The sequence below is a fragment of the Euprymna scolopes genome, chromosome 24, assembly GCF_053919585.1.
Source record: "Euprymna scolopes isolate OS-2025 chromosome 24, ASM5391958v1, whole genome shotgun sequence".
In the NCBI taxonomy this organism is placed as follows: domain Eukaryota; kingdom Metazoa; phylum Mollusca; class Cephalopoda; order Sepiida; family Sepiolidae; genus Euprymna; species Euprymna scolopes.
The window spans coordinates 11,452,570-11,468,995 of NC_136505.1; the positions used below are offsets into that span (position 1 = coordinate 11,452,570).

General features: G+C 31.2%; 1 protein-coding gene across 2 annotated transcripts in view; it reads left to right on the plus strand.

The window, feature by feature from the left end:
* The window catches only part of LOC145246584 (uncharacterized), an 87,912-nt gene that overhangs the window by 9,136 nt on the left and 62,350 nt on the right, over window positions 1–16,426 (plus strand). The window contains exon 1 of one of the 2 annotated variants that reach the window (XM_080108199.1): window positions 9,474–9,670. The exons of the other annotated variant lie outside the window; for it this stretch is intronic. Coding sequence (XP_079964325.1) covers window positions 9,601–9,670 — 70 coding nt within the window. The 5' untranslated portion in view covers window positions 9,474–9,600. Of the gene's footprint in view, window positions 1–9,473; window positions 9,671–16,426 lie in introns of those variants that run through there. 2 annotated transcript variants of the gene reach the window in all.

The window sequence follows — 16,426 nt, forward strand, 5'->3', positions numbered from 1 at the left end:
GCTATTTTTAACACAAAGGGCACAATATTTATCGAAATTTTTTTTTGTATCGATTTTTCAAAGCATGCCCTGTTTAATAATAGTCATGCATTATTCGGCTCGCTAAAAAAAATTAATTTATTTATCAAAGATTTTAAAATGGCTTTTTTCGTATAAATATTAAATTTATTTTACTTAACATGTTCACCGAATTTCACACTTCAAAACTCAAAAGCGGGATAATTAAACACAATCGAAGTTCTGATATTCAGACGTCAAAATAAGGTATGCAAACAAGTTTTTTTTTTTTAATCTATAATTCTGTCCCTTACAACAACACAATATGTTGTGTTCAGTTTCAGATTATTTTAAGCATATTTGTACCTCCTCAAAACGAGGGGGGGGGGTTGTAAGCAAAAATATATATATATATATATATATATATATATATATAAATATCGTTTATGAAAAATAAGTACACTGTTATAAAGTTCATTCTTCTATTAATAATCACTGAAAATTTCGTATTGATCGGATAATTAACTGATATTTGGTAGATTTTTAAAAAGACGGTCCGTCAAAAAGTACTTACCTCCCCCCCCCCCCCCAGTTTTGGCGGTGCCTAGAAAAACAGAAGCGACTTCATGACTTTAAAACCTTTCAAACTGCAATTAATAATTAATCTTTGTTATAATTTTGTTAGGTTTTAAGATTTACGCAGTTTAATGATTAATATCATCATAAACATTTATATATTAGATATGAAATACAGTTTTATTGAATGTTCATGTTCGGCTTCCATACTTTTTTATTCGGTAAAAAGAGAAACAAAATGCTTAATATTTGTGCACGTACTAAAAAAAAACATTTCCCTGCGTATATTTTACAGAAACTGCCTTTTATATGTAATTTCATTCTTAGAATATGGATAAGTATCGAAAATTTCACGAAAATCTGACCATTAGTTGATTTTTGCTAGATTTATTAAACATGTTTTCACGTTCGAAATGCTTACATGGGAATGTTATTTTAAAGCGGCAATTATGTAAAACGCGATTTTCGTATTGTAATTTCATTATTTTTGTTCGATGAAAAAACTTTTTTTTAATTATTACTAGTTTATTTTGCCCTTTTAAATGGTACAAAAGTTATATTGCTAATATTAATTTATAATAAAGTTACATCGTTTCGACGTTTCACATATAGGGGGAAGGGGTAATTCTGTGAAGACTTTTGAAGATGTCTATCATAAAAACATACCATTAATTTTTTTTTCAGGAACATTACGAAAAAAAACCCTAAAGTCCGTTTTAATGAATTTGGCATAACTATTAAAAAATTAATTTCTAGAACTACCGATATTATCATTGAATTGTTTATTTATAGGTACGGGCAAAAATGGTGGAATAAAGGATAACCGCTAGAAAACCGATTTATCATATTTTGTAGGTTTCTGACTTTTTTTTATTGTATTTGAAAGATTAAAGACTAAAGTTAATTCTAAAAGGAAAAAAAAAATATATATATATATATATTTGTACACCTGAAAAAAAAAAAGTCATAAAAATTGTTTTCAGCAGCCATTGACCGCAGAGCACTGTGGCAGATTATGCATGCAGATGGCATCCCACCAAATTTACTGAATAAAGCCTATTATCTCTCCACCCGCACTAAAGTTAGTGCCTAGGGTTGGGAATCTCAGCTCTTTGAAATCCACTCGGAAGTTCGTCAAATCACCAACGCTGTTCAATTATGCTATTGACTGGATAACCTCCACTGCACTAGAAAATTTCCCTGGTGTCACAGCGAGTACCAATTTTCAACTAACAGACCTCTACTATGCAGATGACATCGCCATTCTTGGTGATGACTAGGGCTATGACAACAGCATATTCTTTTTCTTGTTTAGATTCTCAGGTATATATTCATTGATATCTTATATGCTTTTATATATAGTGGTGTGGTTCTCGGTTGATTGTGTCTGTCGTATATATAATCGAGAGTAAAACCAATGAAAAGAATATACTGTTGTCCTAACCCTAGTGATAACTTTTTCCACATCCAAGAAGCAATAAACATGATGCACTCCACTGCTGCAAAGATTGGTATGAAGAGCAATGCCCAGAAAACGAAGCTATTGATTGCAGGATTCCTTCCAGCCAAAAAACAACCCATTACCCCCAGCGGAGACATCCTCAGAGAGGTTGACCAGTTCAAATACCTTTGCTCCATAATCACCGCAACAGGCCAAGGTGAGGAAGGTATCCTTAACCGCATCAGCAACGCTTGTATTATCTTCAACCGCCTTTACACCCGTGTATGGTCCCAACTGAGAATGAAGATCAGGATCTACCATGTCCTTGTTCATACCATTCTCCTGTATGGTTGTGAAATGTGGCCTATGTAGGTCTCTGATCAGCACAATTGAGGTCATCAATGTTTACACTGCATCCTCTGGGTTCGCTGGCAGCATTTTGCCCCCAACACTGTGGTCCACACGTGCTGCAAGACGTCTTCTCTTGCAAAATCATCCTCGTGAGGCGTCTATGCTGGTTTGGCCATGCCCTTTGTCGTCAACCAAATCTGCAAAGCTATCAACCCGGCTTCACTGTAAGGCTGGAAGAAACGTTGTGGTGGACAGCTGAAAACTTGGATCAAGACTTAGAGTTGATTCTGGGTCCTTGCCTCTACAGTCTACGTCGCTGGAACCGCGAATGGCTCACACTCATGGCTGCACTGCAGTGGCATTAGATCATTGAATGTGGTTGGCCTCACTTTGGGATGTGACTAACACAATGGGCGGAGCCAGCTCAACTGATCAATAGTGATAGCCGAAACAAGTCAGTTTAACGGCGAGCTAACCAATTCAGCTGAATTTTGAAATTGAATAAATTCAGTATAAAAATCCTTTAAACATAAATATTAGTTTTCTGGGTCTATTTCAATGATAATTAGTAAAGTGGTAAGATATTGAATTAAATAATTTAAAAAAATAAAATAAATAAAAATTGTTTGTACAAAATAGCTTAATTAGTTCCCAAAAGCGAGATTCTTGTTTTGCAGAATGTCAACAAAACTGAAGTCTCTAAAGATGGATTATACAAAAGCCCCAAATCTCATACAGTCGAAAGGCTATCTGAAAATGACGTCAGATAGTTAAAGGGAGGTACAGGGTGCTGTTTTTCTTTTACCGCCCCAAAAATGGTAAAAGTTATACAAAACATTCACGATAGGAATGTACAGCTGAGGAATAAAAAAGAAAACCAGCACTCGCTACCTACCTCAACTACCTTATGTCATATTCAGATAGCCTTTTGACTTTGATATTTTGGGCTTCTGTAGAATCTACGCTTACACAATTCGTTTGTTTATGCTTAAGCTAAGCTGGAATCTCTTGCTTTTGAGGGCTAATTAAGCCTTTTTTTTTTTTTTTTTTTTTTTTTTTTTTTTTTTTTTTTTTTACAAAGTTTTTATTTTTAATTTAATTCACTTTCTTAGGACTTTGAAATAGATCCAGAAAACTAATATTTATCTTTCAAATGATTTTTTACAATGAATTTATTTGTCAGTTTCTAAATGTCACCGTGAAAACATTTTTCATAACTTTTTTTTTCAAGTGTACAAAAATTTTTAACGTTTTGGAAATCAACTTTAGGCTTTAATCTTTCAAATACAATAAAGAATAAGTCAAACCTACAAAAATTATGATAAACCAGCTTTCAAAACTATGTCCCTTTTATCTTTTCTCCCAATAATGCCCGTACCTAACAATAGCAGTTCTATTCGATGAGTTTTCATAAGTTTTAGATTTATTACTATTTTCGACATGACAATTAAGTACCTAATATTGTTTTTGCTTAAAATAACATTTTTTTTTTTAATTGATTTGTCAATTGTATCTTAACAAGCACCATATTTTTCGCCTTGACATGTCGATTTGAGTTGACCCCCCCCCCTTTTTTTTTTTTTCATCAAATTTCAAGGTGGTCAACGAAAACAACTCGCTCAGCCGGAAAATTTCTTGAATAATAAAAAAAAAATTTTTTTTTTTTTTTTTTTTAACATTTCATTATTTCATCTTCGTTCCGTGACACTTACATACAGCATACTGATTTTTCTGTATTTTCTTTACTTTTAATTTCCACCATAAGTGCCAATTTAAATAAGCACTAAGAAAATCTTTTCTCGCACGGCAAAAGAAATGTTCATATTTTTCTCTTCATTAAGGAACAAGTGCCAGTTTTGGCGATATTAATTATTTTGCAATAAGTTAACAGAAAACCTGTGAGGAAAAAAAAAAATAGTATCTGTGCATGTGCACTGTCACCACGCTGAAAACAAATTTACATAATACGATAGTGTGTGTGTTATGTTGTGTCACGCTTGCATCCTTTTCTTAGTTACTGTCATTTTAATTGTTATGACTTTCCTTTTCTTGTAATAATTTTACCAGGAATTCTTCATAAGTTTTGGTTTCAGTTTCGATTGTAGCTGAAAGAACTCTAGTTTTATATATATATATATATATATATATATACACACACACACACACATTTTTTTCATAAGTTATGGTTTCTGTTTCGATTCAAGCTGATGCACTCAAGTTATATGGATATTTTTATTTTTTAAATCACAACTTAATATATAAGAATTGGTAGAAAATTGACTAATGAATATATACGAAATCTGCATAAATTAAAATGTATGTAAGCGTATTTTACGACCGGGCATCCCTGCTAACTTTAATACTTTTGCAGTTTTAACAAAAGAGCTACAATCTGGACAAGATCAAAGTGTAGTATCTGTTCTTCAGATGCTGCACTTCTATTTCTTGTTCTCTTTCGGTGGAGAAATCCTTCACGACTGAGGCAATTTTTATTTTTTTACCTTTTCTCTACGTTAAAAAACGACCCTGGTGTCTAACTCTGTCCCGTGGGGAGGCATAGTAAATAGGTACAATAATATCAGGGCGTTTTCTTTTATGCTGAACATCTTTAGAATGCCAACATCAATGTATTACATATGAAAGAGTTTGCTGTGGAATGTCCACAGGTCCCGCTAGTAATGTTATTTAGAAACCCATTTTTAACATGGCAGGATGTTTTGTAACTAGTCTGTACTTTTACTTAACAATTTAACAAATATCGTAAAACTTAAATACTATTTAAAAAAAAAAAGAAAAAAAGCATGGTAGCATAGATGTGTATGCATCAAAAAAAGGGACTCATGCACTTATGGTATCATACTATTTTTTTTATTTTCAAGTTAAATTCCACTCCCTCCCTATTTTAAGAATGGCTTTCTAAATGTTATTAATTTAGCACGGTAACATAAGTGCATAAGTATTAAAAAATTAGATACGTTCAGAATGAATGGTCAATCCTCAAAATGTATACCCATTTGGTGCTTATGCATTGTACGACCTGCAATAATCGGGTTCACCTGGCAACTAACGTCAATAACCGGAAAAGACCAATTGCAATGTTAGGAACAAATGCTCTGTCGGGTTTTAGCTACGAATCTAAGTAGACGACTTTTTCATAAATGAAAAGAAATAGAAATTTAATTTTAATTGTGCAGGTTAGGATTTTGGTTAGATAAAGGTTTTTTTTTTTTTTTTTTTTTGCGTAGCATTTTCAAAATTGAGGGACGCTCGGAAGACCTTTTTCCGGTTATTTCCATCAGCTGCTGAACAAGCCCGAGCCAACTTTGTGGAGATCGTGGATTGTATGATGCATAAGTACCTGACATATTGCCCCCCCCCCTCCTTTATTTAAAAGTTCACCAAAATTCAGGAAATCAACCAATTTTAATAATTTTTGTACTTATGTAGAAAAAACACCTTGCTCTTTTTTTATATAGTATTTTCAAGCTTTACCGTAACTTAATAAGTTGTTAGGTACAAGTACGGAATAGTTACAAAACACCCTCCCCTGTACGAAATTCTCTTACTCGTTTTTGCCTTTGACAGAATGAAAGAGACACAGAAAAGCAACAAAGGCTCACCTTAAATCCAAGAATAATTTTATTTACAAAAGGGTAAAAAAGGAGTCCATATTGCAAAAGAGTGCCCTCTTTAGCTTCTGCCAAATGGCGGGTAGTTCTTGCCTTGAAAGGCGGAGGTAGTTTTCTTCTTGGTGGAGATGCTGGTAGAATCGGCCGCTCATAGAATTGGTTGAGGGTTCTCGAAATCCTTCCAGTAGTCGAATACGAACAACGCATGTTCATAAAATAATATGCCCCTTTGCAGGCAAAGATAATGAAGTAATTATTCCGTAGAACATTTTAGCCTCTGGCTAGTATCCGCATTTAAATGAGCGGAGAAATAAATGGGGTAGAACCCTGCCTTAGTTCATTAGGCCTGGAGCGAGATTTCGCGTGTCGGCTTTGCTCGGCATCATATTGAAATCTGTTTTTTGAAACACAAAATTCCCGCCACTTCTGCATCCTCCGCAGCAACTGAATCAACGCAATACCATTGGTCGAATTAATCGCGTGATTGTAAATCACGCGGTTATCGTCCTTGCTTTTGAAATTTCTAACACCCCATATTAAGAATAGATTTCTAAATAATAAAGGTATTTCAGTACAGTACTTTCGCAACATAAGTTCCGCAATTTTCAGTATTAATGATCACAATGAACCCATTATTTTAATCTTAGTGAAGATGTATTTTATGTAAACAAAAACACTTGGTATTTGTGCAGAATTTGAACGAGACATAATTAACTGGCCACTCGACTTTGCTCAGAACATGCTGGCTTTTGTCGAGCGTCCCCGATTATCAATGTGTAACAACGCTACTTAAAAAAAATACTGGAGAAAACATTTAAAATCACCAATAATCGTAACTATTTGTTTTATTCTTGCAGTTTTTTAATGGGTAAAAATCGTAAAATACGCTTAAGTATTATATTTTGATTAATGCAGATTTTGTATTTATTATTGTACTATATTGGACCCAATATATATTTATAGTAATGATTTAAAAAAAAAAAAAAAAAAAAAAAAAAAAAAGACTTGTGTGCCACCACCGAGAATTAAAACCAAAACGTTTAGCTTACGATTGACTTTTTCCTGTGATGTTAATGCGTAAAATTAAAACCTGGACCAATAGATATTACATTATGCGTACATATTCATAATGCCATCATTCGACCTTCACCTGGCAAATTCCATTTTCTTTTTTCTTTTTTAATTTATGCACTTTTGCACCGATTTTCCCTGCCTAAAACCCAAATATGAAGTTTTGTATGGATTTAAAGACCCTAAATATTAAGTTTCATATCTGTAGACCAAACACTGACAGGCAAAATAAAAATATATATATATATATATATATATATATATACTCATACATATTTATAAAAACAGGTTTGTGTTTAACCTTTTTACGCAAGTACAAATCATGTAAAATATCTGCATGAATATAATTACAAGTAATAGTTAACTAAAGATGATCATCCCATAAGAAAACCGAAAAAAACTAATAGGGAATTAATGAAAATGAATGTTGAAAAAAAATATGCAAATTAGCTAGATCTTTTGCAGATGAATGCAATTCCATGACCCATATAAGTTGTATTTTCTTTTTTAATAAATAGAAAAAAGGTTTTTAGTATGTATATTAATGCACAAAAAAAAAAAAAAATTATATGAACATTTTAACATCTCTCTAAAATTTTTAAAAGATCATTTTCATTAATTTTTTTCACATTGATTTAGAATAACATTTAAAAAAAAAAAAAATGCAAAAGTCTTCAAGATGAATGTAGTTGTCAGGAAACAAAAATGTCATCTTCCAAAAGTTACGTAATTATTTTTTTTTCTTTTAAAATTAAGAAAATCAAGTTTTGAATTATTTTGAATCAAAGTTTCGGTAGTCTAATTGAGTTGTCATGAATTTTAACATTCTAAAAAAAATGTGGCAGCTTAATCCCCCTTCCCTCCCTGTATCACTACCCCATAAATTTTGATTTTCTAAATTTAGAAAAAAACCTACTTTAATGTATTTTTGGTTTTTGGAATGACATTTTCGTTCCGTAACAAGTATATGCACAAAGATTTTTCTGCATTTTTGGTCCCCCTGATTTTTCAGTGGCGTCCGTTAGAAATGGAAATTTATATTTATGCTTTTTATTTTTCAATTTATACGTGAGATAAAGGAATATTGTGTGTAAATTTCAAGGCAGAATGGTTTACAGATTGATTTATTAATTTGAGTGCCATCTGTTTTGTTGAAAATATCAACAAAAGCAGCATTAATCTATACATATAAAAGGCAAAAGCGGTGCGCACATTTTTGTATATCCAGCCGGCTTCTCCGGGGGATTACTATTAGAACTTTTTATATACCCTCTAGATACGATTTGCAAAGGGACGTGTCTAGATTTATTTTGATCGACTTTTATAAAATTTGCACTATTCTGTTCTGTTACATGTTTGTTTGGCTTTTTAGTATAAATAAAGTGAAACTAATTGAAACAAAGTAGGTTCCTTGGCTTTCCTGCCAGGGTCATCCAGAAAGCAATGAGCTTTGATCAATGTGCTGAAAACCGTCATATCAGACAATTGCTATTCATTTGGACATTTTGTGGGGAGATGGTTTTCACCAACATCTTGGGGAAATTATATCCAGTTTGGTAGAAAAGTAATTTATCTTGCCTTTGATAACATTTATTTGTTATATATTTGTTTTTTGACAACTTTTTCGAATCTATGTGTACAGTAATACAAACCCCGAATTTGAAAATATGAACATCAAAAATGTTAGAGCTATTCTGTTATCAGAATATATATACATACATAAATAGCTCTGTTGGGATGCTAAAAATATGCACAATCTAAAAATCTATTGTCTACTTTTTCTTTCGTCATGTACATTAATTACAAGTAATTTTAAATACAATTTTTCTATTTAATTTTCATTTATTTAAAATCAACAAGGGTGAAGCCATTTTTAAAATTTTTAACTTTAAGTTACACAGCAAATGTAATACTACGTAACTTTAATATTAGTTAATATAACTTTTGTACGATTTTAAATAAGTTTAAACTAGTAATCATAAGCAGAACATTTTGGTAACCATAGCTACATAATTAGTATTAACTCTCTTCTGTCCTTCTCACACTTCAAAGAATTACTTTAGGGCTTGTTTCCCTTCTCTGCATTTGTCATGTAATTAGTCCCACAGCCAATTAACCATAAACGCGTTTCTCAAGCGCCTGGAAGGGTAGACAAAGAACTACACAAAATACCATACCCTATGGTTCTTGGCTTTTCATGTACATGTCTTGTTTGTTATCGTTCATAATGAATGACGTCATAAAGGATGTATTACACATTAGATTATGTCATCCTACACAAAGAAGGTAAGAAAGAACTTTTAGGACAAATTATCAACTATATTTGGAAATGGATGACATCATAAAATAAGGGTTTTTTTTTTTTTTTTTCCTCAGAAGTTGCCAAGTTTCCTTATGACATCATCCATTTTTGAGTGAATACTTTGGTTGATAATGTTTTTAAAATGTCAAAATTTAGAAATTGAATTATATATATATATATATATATATATATATATAACAAATACTGATTAAACTGGTCACAGTGGTCTACTTATGAATTTAAGTTATAAAAAAATTAGTATCCTACAGCAACCTGAAGACGAGGTAAAAATAAACGTTTCAAGTAAGTTTGGAAAAAGATAGAAAATAATTTGGTAAATCGCTGCCAGCTCCATTTAATTTTCGTATTTTTCTGCATTCTTTGAATTTTGTCTTCGATTAATTCTGTAAAAAAAAAAAAAAAAAAAAAAAAATTCCTAGACAAGTTGAACTTCTATGGAGTTGTATACCGTCTTCAGTTTATTTTTATTTGTATATTAAAATCCTTAAAACTGAAAATAATCATTACAGAAAAAAGACTAGAGATTCTAACTGTACTTTATTTTGAATGTGTTTGTTCATATGACATGAATGGATCACTTGAGAGTACAAATATGTCTAATCAAATTGAAAACAATGCATTGATATTATAATTTTGAGCTAAAAGGAGTTCAAATCCAATTCTCTAGATTTTCTTCTTTTTTTTTTTTTATTTCAGTGTTCCATTTCCATATAGCATTCGATTGTTTAATAATGATAGTATGCATGTACGCATTGTTTCAATCTTTCTATAGATTTGTATTCTTTTGCCTGTAATACTAAGGCATCATTCAAAGTACATTCTTGGCAGTTTCTAACCTCCTGAGAGGAACATGTGCAAAACATTTCCACTCAACTTAACTAAAATCTTGCTCAGGGCTTACCTTAACATGTTTTATTTATTTAAATAAGATCATAGTTGGAAAAAAATTATATTAAATACACAATAACAAAATCAGTTGATTCACATGTATTATATTATAGACTAGCAGTCCACCAGCTTTTGTCCAGTCTTAAAATATGCTTTAATATATTTGAATTTATGCAAATTTTATTATAGAGCCAATACCTTTTAGTGATTATTATTATATTGTACCCAATATACAGTAGTGATTTGAAAAAAAATTACTTGAGTGCTATCAGCTAGAATCAAAACCACAATATATATCTATTCAGCCTTATTTGTTACCATCTGATCTAAATCCATATGTATATAAAAAAATTTACAAAAATAACTTTGTTAAAGATATAAATGTATATTTGCTCATGCATAAATAACACATTTAGGTGACACATTAAGTCTAAACCCTTAAAAGTTATTCCTAATGGCTAAAAATCAAACCAAATTTGTTCCACATGTCCAAATCCCCCTATATATCAACTTTCAAGTCTGTAGACCAAAAATTGACAATAGTGTGGTTGAGACCATCTCATTCACAAACACACAGAGGCACTTTATATAGAGATTTAGAAAATTAATCAAGCAATTTTTTTAACTCATAAAAAATTCTAATAAATAATCCAGCATTAAATAAAATAAGTTTTAATTTAAAAATTGAAATCTTTTTAAACCACCAAATTTAAAAGGCCTATATTGGGAAGTTTTAATGAAAGAACTGTTGACTTGGCAGACCAAGAGCAGACTCAAGCTGTTTCTTTGAATAGTGGTGATGGAAAGGCTTATTATGAGAATTCAAAAAAGATCTACAACTGGGCTACTAGTTGATACTGATGCATAAACAACTCAAACAATTTGATGAGAAATTGGGTCAACAATCTTAAACTTAGTAAAATGTTGGCTCAATTTCATTTCTGCAACTAGTTGTATCTTGCAAATTAAAAAAATTAAAAGTAAACAAATTTTATAATTTAAATTCATTCATTTTGAATCCTCGTTTAGATATTGATGCAACAAAATCAAAATTTTAATTTAGAGGCTTTCATTTTAAGAATTTTCTACTTTAATTCGTTATAAAAGGTTGCTGTCCCAATGAGGATGAGTAGGTACGAAATTACCTTTTTTATTATCTACTAAGTACCTGGCGTTGGCTGGGTATTTGTGTGTGTATGGGGGGGGGTAAGTAATAACCCTGATTAAATATTATAAAAAAGACGATGTTAAAAAAATCGGAGAAACCAAAATGGAAAAAAAATGGCATAAATAAACCTGTCGGATCGAACCTGCAATCTTAAGATAACAACGCTGTGTGTATATGGGGGTGGGGGGATAAACTGTTGCCCGGGTGTTTAAAGGTGTAAAAGAAAAGAAGTTTTGGTCTGGAGGCAGGATTGAACCCGGAAGCCTTGACGCTGAGGTGGAAACAAAAGCCAACTACTTAACCGTCTCGACCACGAGTGAGAGTAATTGATTAGCGTGTTAATTTAAGGCTTATAAAGTGAGTGAAAGAGGTTTGATTGACAGGAAGCCGCTAAATGAGGTTATCGTGGGATCGTTACGATGACATGGTAGTATTTTTAGTTTTCGCTTCCCCCAGATGGTGAGAAGGGGGGAAAGCAGCTCCTCAGTGTCCAAATCGAATAGCAATTGTCTGATATAAGGAGAAAGTTCACATTGATCAAAAGCTGATTGCTTTCTAGACATTTTGGCACGAAAGCCGAGAACAATGTTGTGTTTGACTTGGTTTCGCTTTTTATATGAAAAAGGCGAATCAACACGTGAGAAGCCAAAATAGCAATAATTTTGTAAAAGTCGCTGTAAATAAATCTAGACGTGACCCGCATTCCTAAATCGTAGATATTATTATCTAGGGGCTATATAGATAGTTCTACGGAACCGTTGACGAAAAAAACCCTTTTCAAGACATACAAAAAATGTGCGCGTGCATTTGCCTTTTATATATATTTATATGTATATATATATATATGATTTATTTTTACTAACTTCCATACTTTAATTTATTACTTAAAAAAAAAAAAACTGTTATACTCTCGGAGAGGGAGAAACTTTCAACCATTAAATTAAAAAGTATTTCAGGGGGGGGGTAAAATTACCGATAAAGTTGTGAATGTTAGCAATTTTGACTATTAGTTTTAATATGAATTAGTCAGAAAAACTTTGTCCATTAGTGTAACATAGTTATTTGATCGTTGATCTAATGCTTTTTCTAATTTAAATTTTATTTATAATTTAAAATGTTTATTAAACTTCGATATTTACATAATTGAATTTTTTTTGCTTACTATTAATTGAATATTTATTAAAATTAAAATAAAATTTTAAAATGCATTTAACCTGTTTTTCCAGTGTTGTCGCCACATATGTTGCCAGCTTACATAAACCGCCAGAATATGCTGAGCACTGATTAAATTTTAAAATGTTAGGAAAAAAAATAATTATATCGTAATTTCAATCAAGTGTAATGGAAATACAATAAATAAAAATATAACATCAACCTACCATAAGTTTTATGAATTGATATATTTTTTTTAATAATTTGGCAACAAATAAAAAATTTTTAATATAGCCTTTGGCATATCTTATTAAGCGTTAAGTGTTGGAACCCTTCTGTTCCTAATTTGTGTAGGCTTTCCAACAGTTGGATACAACTGTGATCCCAAACAAAAGTACTTTCACTAGGAAACGCTTGTTCTATGCAGCGTTATATTCTCTGAAGATCCTTTCAACAATGTGTTTCTTCCTGTTGAATAGGTATTTGCCCATTTAAACAGTGTGCCTCGGACCTATGATCTGCCTGGGATTCCTAAGGAAATATTATTGGCAAATAATGTTTGGTCAAGTGATTTTTCATTGGCTGAGAGTTTTCGTCATATACCTGCAATTTACTACCAGGATATGTTGAGGCAGCATTCACAGAAAAAATGGATGCAGAAGTACCAAAAAAATGTAATGGGTTAAAATAATTTTTCATTTGAAAAATCATTAAAAAAAAGTATAATTTGATACAAAATTAAATTCATTAGTATGCATTCGATTTATTAGTGAACACATCAGCCAAATTTAAATTAACATGTCCTCATGTATTTAAAGGTTGACAGTTTTGGAAGTTATTTTAATCTAATTACCTTAACAAAATTGGTTATGTTGAAGATGTTTACTGTTATGGCGGCAATATATGATATAACACATTTTGAATTTTCAACAAATAAAATCAAACTTTTTTATTTTATATATATATATATATATATATATATATATATATATATATTGGTGGTTTTCCAGATTAACCCTGATATGTAATATGGCTTTTAAGAAAATAAAAACTTGTATTTACTTTTTCAGTTATAAAAAAAAAAAAAAGACAATCCACCAAAATTATGCATAGTTCTCCCCTTGAAAAAAGCCCCCTGCTTTAATAGCCTTAAGCCTGACCTTTACTCAAGATTTCACACAAAACAAATCTATCCCTCCCCCTAAGCGTCAAATGTCTTAAGAGTACTGTTGTCACATCTTGGAGGTTCCGCTCAGAACATCATTTTCTTCCATAAGAGTTCAGAACCGTCTTTGAAATCTAATAGTGAACGTCCTTTTCTTTTCACAAAAGAGAAGTTGTTAGTCTTTCTTTGACATTACTATTTTCATGATTAGTGGTTGAATAATTTCTGCCCAGTCTCTACCATTATTACCAATCCCTATGTTGCTTCACTGTATTCCTAACAAACTTTGGAACTCTCATCTTTGTTGTTGAGAAATTGTGTGATGTCACATTTGGCCACCATGACATGCTTAACATCTTACAATATAATCGCAAAATTATGGTTTTATAAAAACTATATTTAAATTTGATTGTAAAAATCCTATTAAAAAAAATATAGTAAAATGACCTGATAAAATCGGGCTAGTTGTAATTGAACACTTTAAAAAGTATTTTCTCCATGTTAAGAACCTAATCAATTAAAAAAAATTCTTTTTAATTCATCAAAATATTAAATGGTAGATTAAAAGTTTTATTAAAATTCAATAACTATTATGTTTAATATTAATACGAGCCTTCACTTTAAAGTCTAATTTGTTCTAATGCAAATTATCTGTAATACTACAAAGAAAAATTCTTTGAATGTTTATAATAAGTTTATTTGTCACATTCATTTCGTGCTGATGAAACTGGAGCTTTATCAGTATACAAGTTTGAAAGTATTCTCTTTCAGATGTGTGTATAACATTTTTTTAAACTGCATTTTCTCACAAAAAATTAATTACAACTAACTTGATGTCATTAAAAATATGGTAAATTTTTATACTGGATTCAAAAATTTTACTTTTATCAATTTCATAAAGTTTCAAATATTTGAGAATTTGATTCCTACTTTTATTAAATATCATGCTTATTAAATAAGCATTATGAGCTCAAGGAAAGTGGATGATCACCAATAGTAGAGTAGAAAATATTAGGCCTGACCAGCACATTTAGAGACTTGGATGACCCATGTAAACTGTTTGAATGAACCATGACCTATCTCAAACTTTAAAGAATTCCAAAATTTATTAAACTGTAGGAATGAAATAGCAAACATGTATACACGAAATAAACATTACTTTAGGATAACATACCCACACATACACAAATGAATAAATAACAATAACAAAAATCATAATTATAATTAATAAACAAATACACTAGTATAAAATATAAGGTAAGTGAAAAACATTGATTCAAACTCAGTTCCCAACACAAAGAAAGAAAGAACATAACCTCTGCCAAAAAGGACAAAGAAACAGACCTCTAATTAAAGGTCAAATTACCTTTGATATACATGCACCCCTATTTGGCTATGATAAATAGATGTATGAATCACAAAGAATCTGTTTGGCTGACTAGCAAACCCAGTACCACGGGAATATATAAAAACATGTAGCAACATTGATTCCATTCAATAGCCTAATGAATCCTCACAAGGATTAAATACAGAAAATTCTGAGTAGCATATTTTGAAAACCTATCTTTATATATGGTTTTACAATAGTGTTTGTGAAAGTACTTGAGGCTAACATGCAATTAGGTTACAAACTGTTTCATATTTGTCAGGTGGCAACTTTCATTAGTGTGATACATATGATTCTCGTTTAAATTGCCAATCTTAATTGATCTATTTTTTACATTTCTTAACTTTAGGAAATATTTAAAAGCTGGGTATAGAGTCAATTTCATAATATTTTAATACATTTGTTCACATATTTTTTATTATGACAAACTATGCCATAGAAATAAATAGATGAAAATACAAAAATAACATTACTTTCAGAGATTTTTAGGATGGGATCATTTTGCGAATTATTCTGATCAGATAAACTAATTTCTCAAATGATGAATCAGAATTAAATATTGTAGGCGAAAAACTATTAATGACCAAAATGAACACTGACTTATAGAAGAAATTATATAAAGATAGCAAGAAAATTTTAGTGTGAAACGTTTTAAGATTTTCTCCTTTTTTATACTATACTAGCGAGGGGTACCCGGCGTTGCCCGGGTGTTTGTAGGTGTGTGTGGTGTTAAATAAAAAAGAAACTGGGGTGGGGGGGGGGATCGAACCCGAAGCCCTGAGGCGAAGTTTGAAAATAAAATCGGCCAGCCAGAATGAGTTAGTGAAAGATGTTTGAAAGTCATCGAGTGTTATGATGACGATGTAAGCATTGTTATAAGCGAAGTAAGAAAAGAAAACGTTTTAATTAAGCGGGGGTGGGGTGGGGGGTAATCAAAACATCAAAAAAGAAAACACAAAAAAATCTAATGTAAGGCAAACGAACGATGAAAAAGAAAAATGAACACGTGAAAAATGGCTTAAATAAGCCTGTTTCAGTATTAAAATTTAAAAAATCAGTGGATACCCGGGTGTCGCTAAGAATAAGCAAAGTAAAAAACAAAAAAAAAACAGGAAAACGAACGTTACGTGAAAAATGGCTTAAATAACACAGGGTTCAATATTTAAATTTAAAAAATCGGGGGGGGGGGAAATCTCACACCACAATTCGAACCCAAAACGTTTAGATAATGAACAAACACGCTAACCAACTGCGCTAAAGCGACGGAGATGAAATGTG